The following is a 14693-nucleotide window of genomic DNA, read 5'->3' as shown; positions in this document are numbered from 1 at the left end:
ATGGTATGGGGATAAGCCAGATTTAGAATACTTGAGAGTATTTGGATGTCGTGCATTTGCTCACATTCCAAAACAAAAACGTAAAAAGTGGGATATAAAAGCAAAGGAATTAATGCTTGTTGGGTACTGTCAGGACATAAAAGGCTATCGATTAATAGATCCCAAAACTTATGAAATAATAAATGCACGAGATGTACAATTTTTGGAAAATGAAATGTACTACAAAAAGGCAAGTAATATGCCAAAATTCTCATGATGAATCCTCATTCAGTGGGAGCGTGATTACGACATTTTCAGATACTGAGAATGCAATAGCTGATGATCAGAACGGTGAATTGGAAAGGGTGGTTAATGATAATACTCAGTCTGATCATGAATTAGTTAATGCTAGTATTAAATCTAATCACGATGTACATAATACTGCTCAAAATGATAGCCATGATAACAGTAGTGTAGTTGATGAGCTACGTATGTTGACTAGAAACGTAAAACTTAGATTCCCAAATAGTTATCAGGACTTTGACACACACGGGATGCCATAAATGCCAATGCCAAATTTAGATCGAATGTGCTTTGTTAAAGCTTTGGCAGCAGCAACAAATGGTGTGTATTCTGAACCGAAAATCATTGATGAAGCATTAAGGGGCAATGATGCAAACCATTGGAAGGATTCTATATGTGAGACTATATAGGCCATATTAAAAATAAAACATGGGAAATAACAGATAAACCTTATGACAATGTTCTTATGATAAGAACATTGTAGATTGTAAATGGGTTTTCAAAATTAAATGTAATTCAGTAGGCAAGACTGAAAGATATAAAACACGTTTAGTTGCTAAGGGCTATTCTCAGATTGAGGGAATAGATTATACTGAAACATTTGCACCAGTTGTCCGATACGTAACATTAAGAGTTTCATTAGCTTACGCAGCTATATATGATTGGGAAATTGACCAAATGGATGCTGTAATGGCTTTTGTACAGGGAACTCTAAATGAAGATATTTATATGAAAATTCCAGAAGGTTTCAGTGAATTTTACAAGCAAAACTTAAAGGGAAAGGTCCTAAAATTAAACAAAGCATTAGATGGTTTAAAGCAGAGTGGTAGACTATGGTACGAACTGTTAGAAAAGGGTTTAATAGAAATGGGACTGAGGCAAAGTTCTTTTGATAGTTGTGTCTATATTAAAATAAATGAAAATAAAGATCTTGTTATTGTTACTATTTATGTTGATGACTTACTCATTTTTAGTAATAACATAGAACTTAAAAATTGGGTAAAACAACAACTTAAAGAAAAATTTGAAACGAAAGACTTGGGACCAGCAAATTATTGCTTAGGAATTAAAATTGAACGAGATAGAACTAAAGGGTCCATTAGCCTTAGTCAAACTCAGTATGTAGAGAGTATGCTTTGCAAATATAATATGCATGAATCTCATAGTGTAAAAACACCCTTAGACCAAAATCAAGTGTTATCTAAACTGTAGATACCAACTAGTAAGGAACAAAAGCTACCTGTTCCTTATCAGGCTGCCATTGGGAGTCTTCTTTATGCAGCTCAAGCAACAGGGCCAGATATAACTTATGCTGTGAATTTCCTTAGCCAGTTCTCCAATAATCCAGCAAGGGTTCACTGGAATGCTGTCAAGCGCATCATGCGGTATCTTCGAGCCACTACAGATGCTACATTGTCTTTTTCAAAGGACTGCAGTGCTGATGTCCTTGGTTACAGCGACTCAAATTATGGAGGTGATGCTGGGGATTGACGATCAACCACTGGATATGTTTTCCTCATCGGAGGTGGTGCAGCGTCATGGTGTAGTAAGCGTCAACCTACCATTGCAACTAGTACAACAGAAGCCGAATATATGGCTCTTTCTGCAGCTACTAAAGAAGCCATATGGCTCAACAAAATTGTTAAAGAACTTGGGATTATTACTGAAAAGCCAATATTATTATACTACGATAACAACAGTGCTATTAATCTCAGCAAAAATAGTGTGTATCATGGTATATCAAAGCATATTGATATACAACATCATTTCGTGCGAGAAGCTGTGAAACTTCAGCACATTGACATACAATATAAGACTACTAATGATATGATTGCAGACTTTTTGACAAAAAATGTAAACAGTGCAAAACATGAAATGTGTGCAAAAATGATGGGTTTAAAATGAAAACCAATGTAATTTAATGTTTTATTATATGTATGTGTGCTGATGTAATTTCTCATTGTATTTAATTAGCATGATATTTAAACCTAAAGTGGGAGTGTAAAAAGGTTAGCTTTAAATATGTTCTTGGCCCATAGATGGCGCCACTGTTTTTTAATTCTTCTATAACTATGCACTCCAATAAAACTTCACTTGTGTTCCAAACTCCCAACAGGTATGTTGTGTATTATTTATTCTCATGCATGCAAGTAACCACTCTCTGCTATATTGAGTTTCTAATAAAGATGAAAGTTGGATTCAAAGTAATTCAAGTCTCACTAAAATGAGTTAACTTCAGTTTGTTTTATGCTGTATGGTTAATACTCAAGCTTCTAAAATTATAATTCCCTGAAGCCTTATTTAAGTTATCTACATTATGAGCTCGATATACGAATTGTATGACAACTATTGATTTTGGAATGTCACAGTTTATACAGATTATTATAAGCAGTTACTATTTTTAGGATAGAAAAAAGGATATCCTCAATTAAAGTGGAGAGTTAAGAGAAAATTAGGACTTTGATTTTACACGAATTAAAAGAGAGAGTTAAGGGATTAGTTAAGTATTACGTTAGGATTAATTAAGTATGAAATTACCATATTTGATGGCATATAAGATGCACCCTTATTTAGAAGGCCACACACAAGGAAAACAAGTTTCAATAGTCCACGCGACAGCGCGGTACCACAATAACTTCAAATGTGGTTTCTTTTAGTTCTCACGTTTTGTAAAAGCCAAATAAACAATCACTGAATGCAATTACCAAACATATTATTATTAAGGAAAATTGACAAACGGCAAGCTATTTTGAACATGATATGTAAATTTCAATAATGAAAACGGCAAGCAATCAAACATAAATTCAAGGAAACAACAAAAACACAAATTCAAGGAAAACGTTGCCTATCATGAAATTAGACTTTAATCATTTTCAAAACCATAAAAATCCTTTTCACTATCATCATCATCGAAAACGAGAATATCGTCATCACTACTGCTTCCGTCATCGCTAGTTTCACCTTCTTCGTATAATGTTTCGTCTTCTGTTCCGTCAAGAGTATTACTGATTCCGCACTTCTTAAAGGACTTAACAATTACTTCAGCCTTTATGTCCTCCCAAGATCTGTTTACCCACTCGCACACTTGTGAAACAGAGAGCCACTTCATTCTAGCTGAGGGTGTGAGGGCATGATGTGGCTCTCCTATCCGCTTGTTCCATCGTTCTCGCACTTTTTCCTTAAATGGCTTATTCACCGATACATCTAAAGGCTGCAATTGGCTAGTCAGTCCACCAGGAATGACAGCTACCTGGGTTTTTAATTCTCTCGCTTTATTCTTTATGGTTTTAGTTCTATGGGTGCTAAACTGATCCAAAACCAAAAGAGAGGGTTTTCTTAAGAGTCCACCAGGTTGCCTTGCCCATATGTTCTGTAACCACAGTTTCTTTCCAGCTTCGTCCATCCAGCTTTTCAGATGAACATAAATACACCCATTGGAAGTTTTTCTTTTGAATATGAAAAATGGCAGTAGTTTTGTGCCATCAGCACAACATGTTAGAACTGCCGTATATCGGGTTTTTTCATTACCTGTGGTTTTTATGGTTATTAATTTTAAACCTTTAATACTCACAGTCTTGTTGGATGGTACATCAAATGTGAGTGGAATTTCATCCATATTTCCTATTTGACCGAGCTCAAAAGAAGTTTTCTTGCATGCATTTATAACAAACGTATGAAATCCTAGTATTTTTTCTTCATAATTTGCTGACATTTTCTGTGCAATAGTTGTTTTTGTGTGCATTGATAAGCCTTGTCTTTTCATGAACCTGTAGCACCAGCCTTCAGACCCTGAAAAGTTCTAATTCCCATGTTTTTCTGCAAATCCTTTGGCCTCATTGATTATCATTTTAGTTTAAACACTTATCCCAGATTTCCTCTTATCTATCACCCACATTTTTACGGCATTTTTCAAGTTCAGGGCCAAGATGGAGCTGGGCATCGAAGGTTACGTTTTTGTTTTTTAGCAGTCTTCAGTTGATCTTCCTGCAGTCGCCAAGTACGTATCATTTTTTTGGTAGGTGGTGGACTGAAATGCCTTGCTGCTGCTCTGTTTTCATGCATGTTGGCGTAGTTTAACACTCCTATTTTATACTGAATTGTATAGCTTAATCTCTTGTTTCCTGTAGTCATATTTTCCAGGGTATTTTTTTTTTTTTAAGCAAACAGTTTTAAGCACCGATACTGACACATTTATACAGAGTAGCACCGATACTGACACGTGTGTTGGCTGAGTCAAAGAAAGTCTATGTAAAGAAGGAAGGGCTCCACAGAAGTAATGTGACCGTCAAATCTGTTCGAACTTTGGCCCTTTTTGGCAACAGATATTTCAGGCATGCGCAAAATAATTATGGCAGATGTAGAAAATGTTATGTGTAGCTAGACCTATATCCGGGCTAAAAATAGCATTCAGTATTGAAAGTTAACCTGCGTCCTTCACATATAAGACGCAGGTAACTTTTTTGAGACCAAATTTAGGAAAAAAAGTGCGTCTTATATTCCATCAAATATGGTACATTCTTCTTCTTCTACTTCTTCAATGGCCAGACAGCCCAGGATGGGCCCTTGCCTTCCTCAGAATCGAATTCCAAGCTCTTCTTCCTTGGTCATGGACGTCCAAGCTCTTCTTCCTTGGTCATGGACGTCCAATTAGTTATTTTTAAAATTCTTACGTCTGTTTCCAAACAGACTTAAACTTAGAGCCACCTAAGTTTAGGTCTGCCTCTTTTTCGGCTGCCAAATAGTCTGGCCAAGAAGATCTTTTTAGTTACACGAATTTCATCCATTCTGCATAGGTGTCCTGCCCATTTAATTCTCTGAATCCTTATATATTTTACTATATCTAGTTCTTTAAAAGATTTATAGAGATCAGAGTTAGTTCTCAAGATATTGTTACATTTTATGCCACCAAAAATACTTCTCAAAATTTTTCTTTCAAAGACAGAAATGATACTTTTAGCCTTTTCTGCCATTGTCCAGGTCTCAGCAGAGTGTGCAAGAATGGATCTGATTAAGCTTTTGTAAATTAGATTCTTCATTTTTCTGCTAGTGAAGATAGACTTTAAGTATTTTTTTAGACCAAAAAAACATTGGTTAGCATCTGTAACTCTACTACGGATCTCATTCATTGAGAGTATTAACTTCTGTTCCTAAATGTTTAAATTTGCTAACAGTTTCAAATTTGTAATTCCCAATTTCAAAATAGGGGCTGCTGTTATTACCACATGGCATGTACTTAGTTTTATTTTGGTTGATTGCCGGATGCATTTTACTGGTTGCAGCCTCTAGAGATGTAAAAGCCTCTCTAAATAACTCGGGAGTGCATGCGACTATGTTTAAATTACATCCTCCCCTTCAAAAAGAGGAAGAATTAGCAATAGCAAAGCCTTTTTACAGAACAGCATTTACAGCAGTAAAAATAAAGAGAAATATAGTAGGGAAAATACAAATCATGAAATTTTGAAGTAATAATTATAAAATAATTTAGAACATAAATTTCAAATATTATATTTTTGAAAATAAGAAAATTTTTTAAAAGTCCTATTGATATTACAGTTCTCAGTGCAACTTGAAAAAATTTGTTTTTGCAAAGTTTAATGATTATGGTTCCTCATGGAAGATGCTTAACATTTTTCACAGAGTATTGAAGATAAAGCGTTTTTACATATCTCTTACTACGAGAATATAATTAATCAAAATTTGTTACGTAATCTTGATATATTAAAATAAATCACAAATTATTAAAACAAATCACAAAGATTTACAATATTCTAGTTATTTATATTTATAATTTATCTTTCAATATTATAAATATTTTTATATTTTACTGATATTATTATAGTTACACTATTATTACATTTCACTTTCAACTCCTAATTTTATACCAACTAAAGGTTCTATAATTCTCTAGAAACAAGTACAGTACAAAGTCCGAAATCCAAACGTCCTAAATCCAAAAATATAAAATCCGGACCTCAAAACCACTAACAAAATTTTTCTTGTAGGCTTTACACATGCACATTTGATTTCCCCCTCCGCGCATAATAAAAAATCTGGAGAGTCCCGATTCTTAATTTCACTTTGACACTAAATAAAATACCTTGTTATTGAAGAAACAATCATTTTAGCATAAATTTGTACAATCAGTAATTTGGCTCTGTTGCTGCATATTTGCTTGGCGGCATCTGAAACCGAAAATTTCTATATAGATACATTGTTGATCTGACGCCAACCTGGTGAATAATTTTTTTATTATACTTTCTTTTCATCATTGCATGTTTATCAAAACATGACAACTTGAGTAATGACTCATGCCTTGAGTCATGCCTAAACAATTTTTTTTATGTTAGTAATTGAATAATAACATAACCTTTTATGTTGACATTATGCTTGGTGATGATTACAGATTTAAGTTAAATGGGTTAAAAAATGATTACGAGGAAAAATTTACCAAAAATTTCTTTCCATATGCTGAAAATAGATTTTGTTGATGGTACTCATAGACCCAAAGATTACATTTAGGGTTATTTGAATTAATAACTGATTTGTTATTCACATAAACCCAGAACCCGCACCAGGGCTCGTATGGCCAAGCCGAGTCCCAGAATTTCGAACCAACAGAAACTGCATAAAAAATTTAGCGCCGTCCCTCAATAAGGAATTTATTTATCTGATAAGCCTTAAGCACATGCAAGAAATAGACATAAGTATTTATTTATCTGATAAGCCTTAAGCATGTGCAAGAAATAGACATAAGTATAATAAATAACTAATACAATTCAGGTTTTATTGTCTCAGTGCGTGATAAAAGCAAGATAAAATTTAACGGAACAACTTGTCGCCAAGCTCATGATGCAAGGATAGCTAAATTTGATGATGACAGCCTCTAATTTTAAAGGTTTTTTGGACATGTCAATCGAGAAATCTGTAGTATGGTTCTAGATCCAGAAAATACCGCTACCGATAGTTAAGAAACTGACAGAGAAGTTACTGAAAACAAGAAAATTTGGATTGAAAAGTTAGTCGAAATTCTCGAAACAGCAGTTACAGGACTTCAACAATGTAACTAAACAAGAGATTATCTCTGCCTACAGAATTAAAGAGAAAGTATTAGCACAAAAAACGAAGTAACTTAAAACAGCTTACATTGAAAGGAATGTTTAATAATGTAAGCAAATAAATATTAAGCTTTTTTTTTTTTTTTTTGTAAATTTTGATACCCTTTAGATCATAAATACTTCATTATTTCATAAATCGTGATTTCATATTTTTAATTTTATAATTTCTACATGCCATCTTACTAGATTTAAACTGATGATCCATTATTGGGAAAAATACCAAATCCTGAATTGGCAAAGTCCCGATGAGTCCGGATTTCGGACTTTGTACTGTATTTCCGTTTCAGTCTGGGTAAATCCCCACTGACCGATTGTTGCAATACTTCGCTGGTAGTTAAAGGGATGCTAAAGACTTACATAAAAAGGGTCCCGTTCTTTGTAAAAAGTAACTGGCCCTTCAAGAACTGCATAAAACATTCCATGATAAGTATAACAAAAAAATTCTACAAAATTTACATTTATCCTTAAAAAAGTTAGCCTTCAACTTTTCTTGCACGAGAGGGTAAATGAACAATTAATCAGAGATAGATAGTACTCCTCCGATTCTGAACTAGTACTCTCAAGAACATACTTCAACAATTCCTTAAATAAATTTTAACTTCATAAATCAAGTATATTTTGTAATTCAATGTAACAAAATACATTACCACAATACTTAATAGTTTCTATATTAATACTCAAAATGTTTTTATAACATCTTCCTTTACTAACACCAAAAATTATTTCATTCAAGTTTCATATTTATCTCATTCTCAAAATAATTCCAAATTCTTAACAATAATTCAGAATTATAATAAACATTACATTTAATCTTAATAAACTTTCCTAACTAAAATATTTGAAATTTTTTAAAATTCATTACTAAATTTACTCAACATAATTTTTTTAATTAAATTTCTGATATCATAAAATTTTTATTTTATGAAACAGTGCTTGCTATATTTATAAAATCCAATATAGTAAGAAAAATTATCAATTTGAAATTCATCTGCAATGCAAAACATTTTTAACTCGGCATCTGAATTGAAGACACAGAAGAATTAAAATTTTTAAAACTCCATAGCTTTATTCACTCAAAATGGCAGATCATTAGTCTTTCAGTTTCTCCAAAAACTACATATCCAATAATGATTTAAATTAAAACAAGGTTAAGCTTTTGACATCACAACTATTCTAACAAAGGAAAGAAGGAGGAACAGAGCAGCACAAGGTCTTATTGCGACGATGGCAGAGAGCAGTCTCATGAAAAATGACGCGAATTCTCCATTTATAGCAGCGATTACTTAACACACCAGAATGTTCTTGAAAGTGCTGGTCTACGGGCAAGATCCCGAAATTGCGGAAAGTTAATTAAAGTTTGCCTGTTAACGTAGAGCAAAGCCATCGTACTTTTTATATTATACATATGGATGATTTATTAATTTATAAAATTATTTTGCATACCTCACACATATTTAATACAGCAATATTAAAGCACGAATAAGTAATAGATGAATACCATGTGAATAAAGTTACAAAAATAAACTGAAATATACCTGCGTGTAAGTATTTGGGACCAAATAGTCAACAAGAACCATTATCACAATTCCTATGGGAACACCAAAATCCCCAAGAGCTCGCCTTGCCTACAAAAATAGAATTTATGCTTAAAAATTTATCAAGAATCTTAAAAAGTAATTACATATATAAGCTTACATACTAATTGAAACATAATTATGTCTATTTATAAAAATTATAACTTGATTATCTATATTACATAAGGAGTCAGAATATGTATGTTTAACACATACATCATATCAATACTCAGCAATTAAAATTTTTTACAAAATGCCGATAATTCCATTTCAATTTGATAAATATTTCTTTCCATTAACAATATTTTAATTACCATATACTTTTTTATTCCCTGATTACATTTACATAGAAAAAGTGAGAGTTAACATAAGGTACTTACACTTCTGCCAAGAAATTTGCTATTTCGGAAATGACGAAGAAATAATGCTATATAAAAAGTACCAATCATCAGTATGGCTGACAGTAATGCAGTATTAGGCTGTGGTGTATCTGGCACCAACACAGATGTTTCATTATCTGTTACATTAACTGAACTTACATTACAGTAGTACTGTTGCAGAGGGTTCTCTAGAAAAATCTGCAAATATAAAATACGCACACAAATTGGAAAACTGCTAGAGATTAGAAAACTAGATTACAAATATTTCTATTGCTCAAATTTTTAAAGTATCTTTATGCAGCACTATTTTCTGTTCACAGACTTATCACAATTCCTACAACTCAAATAATGGTTACTTTAATTTTAAATGTTTGATAAAAAATTAATTAGATAAACTATTTTACACAAAAATAATAAATTTTTCATGAATTTTTTTATGAGCATTGATATTAAATTTTGTTCAACCATGTATCTTAATAATTTATAGCATCCCTTCAAAACTGGTTTTTTTCCAACAATTATTTAAATTTAAATTCTTCCTTTCCCTCTAGGTTTAAGATACATATAATTTCATATAATACTGATATAAAAATTTGTTATAAATATTTTTTTGTGTTATGTGCATTGCTTTGACTGATTCATTTATATTTTCTAAATATCAGAGTAAAAAATATAGAATTTGTAGCATTCATTTAATTGATATGAATTCTTATTATTTCAAATTCAATAACATCCTAAAAAATTTTATATGTCTTTCATTCTGCATAGCATAACATAATTTATTTAATATTATTTTAGAGCTTGATAAAATATCATTCAGAAAGAAATTCAGTATTTCCAATTTAAATGCTCAATCTTTTATTCAAAATTAACTGAACTTAAAACATAATTTAATTCAAACTTAAAGAAATCTAAAAATCTAAAAATTCTTACTTTATACAATTTTGTAAAACTTTCCACAATAAATAATAAAGATATGATTGTAGCAAAAATTTCCTGTACAAATCTGGAGAAAAATTTCACTAATGCTGATCCTTCAGCTGCAACTACAATTGTTGCAATTACAGCAGTCCATATACCAATCCAAGTTCGCATTACAAGGAAGTCACATGTATAATGCTCTCGTAACTGAAATTAAGGTATAAAAGATATAAAAATCGCACTACTGTTAATCTTTTATTAATCACAATATGTTATAATATGTTATAATACTATATAAAATATGTTATAATACTATGCATGATACTTATCAATTTTAGCAAAACTTTAATTATTCAATCAACTGAATTTCTAGTCACTGATGATTATAACACAAATGAATTACACAATAATTGTCTGCATCAGTTATTACCAAATTAATTTATAAATATTTATAAAAACAAAAAGTTTAGTTAAAAAATTCCAATCTAAATTTAAGAGAATATAGCTACTTTTTTACTTTTTCACTGCAATAATGTTTGCAACAAATGATAGTTTTTCTCCGTAGAGAAACATAAAAGTTTTTGTAAGTAATGATGGAATTCCTCTTCAAAACAATTTTTGTTTTATCAAAAACGTCAATTAAAAACTGTACCCACGGGATTGACCAAACACAAAAATTTCTAAAATTTTTAATTTTGAAACCTCTATTTAAAGATGCTGCCTTTCAATGTACTTGATCACACCAAAGAATACATTTCACAATTATTCCTACATTTTACAATTATAATATATATCAGCTATGTTAAAAATGCCCTAATTAAAAAATTTACAGTTGCCAATTAAAAAAAAATTGAATTATACTATAGCATAACTATACGGGGTATTTCAAAACTTATCGCTCAGATTTTATAATTAATTAAAAACTGTACTCACGGGATTGACCAAACACAAAAATTACTAACATTTTTAATTTTGAAACCTCTATTTAAAGATGCTGCCTTTCAATGTACTTGATCACACCAAAGAATACATTTCACAATTATAATATATATCAGCTATGTTAAAAATGCCTTAATTAAAAAATTTACAGTCGCCAATTAAAAAAAAATTGAATTATACTATAGCATAGCTATATGGGGTATTTCAAAACTTATCGCTCAGATTTCGTGGGAAGGTAGGGAAGACATCAGGAAATCGATTTCACATAGGAAAGTATATTCACAAACATCATCTACATGAACAAAATGGACAAGTAAAGTTAACACAAGGAAACAGTACAGTTAGTGGTAACAATGTGACCTTTATTCTAACAAAGTAAAGGTTCACACAGTAGGTGCTCGAAATTGTGACCATTTATATGAGCACAGGATTCATAGCACCACTGCACTGACTGCAGAACTATTTAAAAAACACCTGGCATAGCATGGACAGTTCCTGGAGCGGCCACTATTCGTGCAACAAGGTCCATTTTACTGTCGAGGGGAATCTCGTACACATGTTCTTTCATCCCCCCACACAAAAAGAAATCCATCGATGATAAATCAGGTGACCTGGGTGGCCAAGTGGTCAGTCCTCTGCCGATCCATCGAATGTTTGGTTCAGGTAATCACGCACATCAGTTGCGCTATGGGCTGAAGGGCAGATATACACAGAAACAGCACCCAGAAAAGTCAGTAACACTGCCTCAAAAAAGACTAGGTATTTCCTGCCATCCAATTGGGGTGGTAGCAAGTAAGGTCCCAACAAACAATCACCAATGATTCCAGTCTACAAATTTATGGCAAAACAATGTTGCGCAGAGTGATTTCTCGTACCATGCGAGTCGTCGCAAGCCCACACATGTGAATTGTACTTATTGAACACACCTTTCACGCATGAATGAAACTTTCTCTGTAAAAAGGACAGAAGCTGGAAAACTGGGGTCCATGGCACCTTTCTGCATAAACCATTGTGAAAATTCCACATGCTCTGGATAATCGTTAGGATGCAGTAACTGCACCCTTTGCCGATGGTAAGGATGCACATATTCCTCATACAGTATCCACCACACTGCTGAGTGAGAGACCCCCAAGCTGCAGAGCAATAGCTCATGTTGTGGTACTTGGATCATCTTTGATGGAGTATAGGACCTTGCTCTGTGGCACTAACAGTCCGTGTCAGTCGTCTTCTCCCCGTATTCTGCCTGTTGCTGTGCAGTGAATTATATTTGTACAGATTGCGATGCACACATGCAAATATTTGACGCTGCAGTATTCTTCTGTTGAGGTATTGGTCTTTGTAAACTTGACTAGCTCAGCGATCGCTTTCACTAGCTGCCCCATATGCAAAATGTATATCCACAAGCTCTTGATGTGTAAAATGATTCATCTTATCACTAGAAAGCCAGCTCGTACATTGATGACAGTGGGAGTGGTTGGGCGAGATGTACACCAGTTAGGTACAAACAGTGCCCTCGCTTACATTTGCGGACACACTTTCTGATGTAAAATCAGTTCCCTGATGCCTTCCCTACCTCCCCACAAAATTTGAACAATAAGTTTTGAAACACCCTGTATAATATAAATGAATTACAAATGATGGGACTATAGATGGAATGGAATAGAATGCAAGAGATACTTTCAAAAATATGAAACTGTTTTATTTAATATTCTCTGAAATAAATGGATGGGAGAGGAGACTTATACAGATGTTAAATGAAAGATTATGATGAGAAATTTTATAGGTAAACAGTAAGCCAAAAATAAAAAGGAAAAATTTATAAAGATGGTGCTAATTACATTATTCATAGCTGAAATAAGATGCAGGCTCCTTTACATGCATAGCAAAACAGTCTTACTTCAGAAGACAGGTGTTATGTATGCATGTTTCAGTTTGGAATGCTAGTATCAATACTGGTAGATATTTCTTGTCTACTGTATATAAGGTAAATTATTTTATAAGTTCTTGATTTTCAAAATATGAATTATTTATTTCAAATTTACTATTTATTTTACATACTATTTATTTATTGCTACTTATTTAACATGCACACACACAGGCACACATATATATACATTTGCTATTTTAATTTCCTTTTTTCTTTTTAAAAAGAAGTAGGAGCATATATTTCTAAAACTTAAAAAAAAAAAAAAAAAAAAAAACTGCTCTTCTCCCTGTAAAGCACAGACTTCCCCTTTAAGGCAAATGTTACTTTTCCTAGTCTATTTTATTATTCTATAGCTGCCCCATATTTTTTTTTTTTTCTTTTCTGAAGGGGTATTTTGGTGGCTGTAGTACAATACTAGACAGAATATACATTGTATATTGTAGAGGTATTGAAATCCCCATTTATTAAACTCAGCCGCTTAAAAAACTCAAATTTGGTTGAAATAGAAGAAATTTTAATAAGAGGCGGGTGCTGTACATTATAATGAACACTAGTGTATGCAGAAGGGAGGCCATATGCACCCTTCAAAATTTTATCTTGCTTCAAAGATAGGTAAAAATTAAAGGTGGCATTATTTCGTTAATTTTCTAATTAAAGGAGATGTTTTTTGGACTGTCTTATCCTCTAGTTTCTGTTTTATCAGAAGAGAGCATATAAGCTAGTTTTGTTGATTATTCACTAAACAGCGGTTAACATGCTCTGTAGTCGTAAAGTTACTGAATGTTAGAAGATGGTTGAATGTTGTTAAAGAAGCTATTATCCACATTTGTTAAAAACATGTTTCTAGAAGTGATGAGATGTGTCAATCAAATAATCCAAATTTATGGCATGTAGGAGGACCATGGACAGCCTACTAACCTGTGAATCGAGCCTGAATCCCCATGATTCTCATTTGCTGAAATGCCTCATAAAAACAAAAAATAAATAGGTAACTGAAATCCTTTAGGACTCTAGGCCCAGTTGCTTCAGTAGTGTTTCAACTTCTCTCCTCCCAGATACTGTTGAAGAGTAAATGTCACTATACTATACATTATATAAATTGTATTAGCTATTTCCTGATATTAATTTTTCAACATTTCTGAATATTAGGTGGTAATTGGCTAAAATGAGCAAATTTGTTTCATCTTCTCTTCAGATTTTGACTCCAAACTCGAGCTATTTTTTAAGTATAGCATTAGTGAAAATTAACACAATTCAATAATAATCATTATTAATAGTAGGATGGATTTTCCTGACACAGTAATATAGTAATAGGAAATCTGTGCCAATCCACTAATTTCAAAATGAATAAGAAGATACAGTATTCTCTCTTAAATTATTTAAAGAATTGTAATGAATGTGAACTGAAAGATGAAGTGCAAGCAAAAAAGCATTGCATCTTAGGCGAAGAAGAGCAACAGCTCAAGAATTTCAGGACTCAACCAAAAAATAAAAGTGGCACTCATCTGTGAAGTTCGACTTCTGCAAGTACATAAGTAACCTAATACAGTTGCAG

At 32.4% G+C, this 14693-nt stretch overlaps 1 protein-coding gene across 3 annotated transcripts in view; it reads right to left on the bottom strand.

Annotated features, from left to right (window-relative positions):
- Positions 1 to 14693, bottom strand: part of LOC118186200 (band 3 anion transport protein-like) — a 422199-nt gene that overhangs the window by 44949 nt on the left and 362557 nt on the right. For all 3 annotated transcript variants that reach the window (XM_035356272.2, XM_085810867.1, XM_085810868.1), the window contains 3 exons: positions 10285 to 10479; positions 9352 to 9549; positions 8933 to 9022 (listed from right to left, as the gene is read on the bottom strand). In XM_035356272.2, coding sequence (XP_035212163.1) covers positions 8933 to 9022; positions 9352 to 9549; positions 10285 to 10479 — 483 coding nt within the window. The remainder of the gene's footprint in view (positions 1 to 8932; positions 9023 to 9351; positions 9550 to 10284; positions 10480 to 14693) is intronic.

Source organism: Stegodyphus dumicola, chromosome 2 (genome assembly GCF_044657685.1).
Source record: "Stegodyphus dumicola isolate Sdum_Otavi_A_Nest chromosome 2, ASM4465768v1".
Taxonomy (NCBI): domain Eukaryota; kingdom Metazoa; phylum Arthropoda; class Arachnida; order Araneae; family Eresidae; genus Stegodyphus; species Stegodyphus dumicola.
The sequence above is the reverse complement of the archived record's forward strand: the minus strand, read 5'-3'. Positions and strand labels throughout refer to the sequence as shown.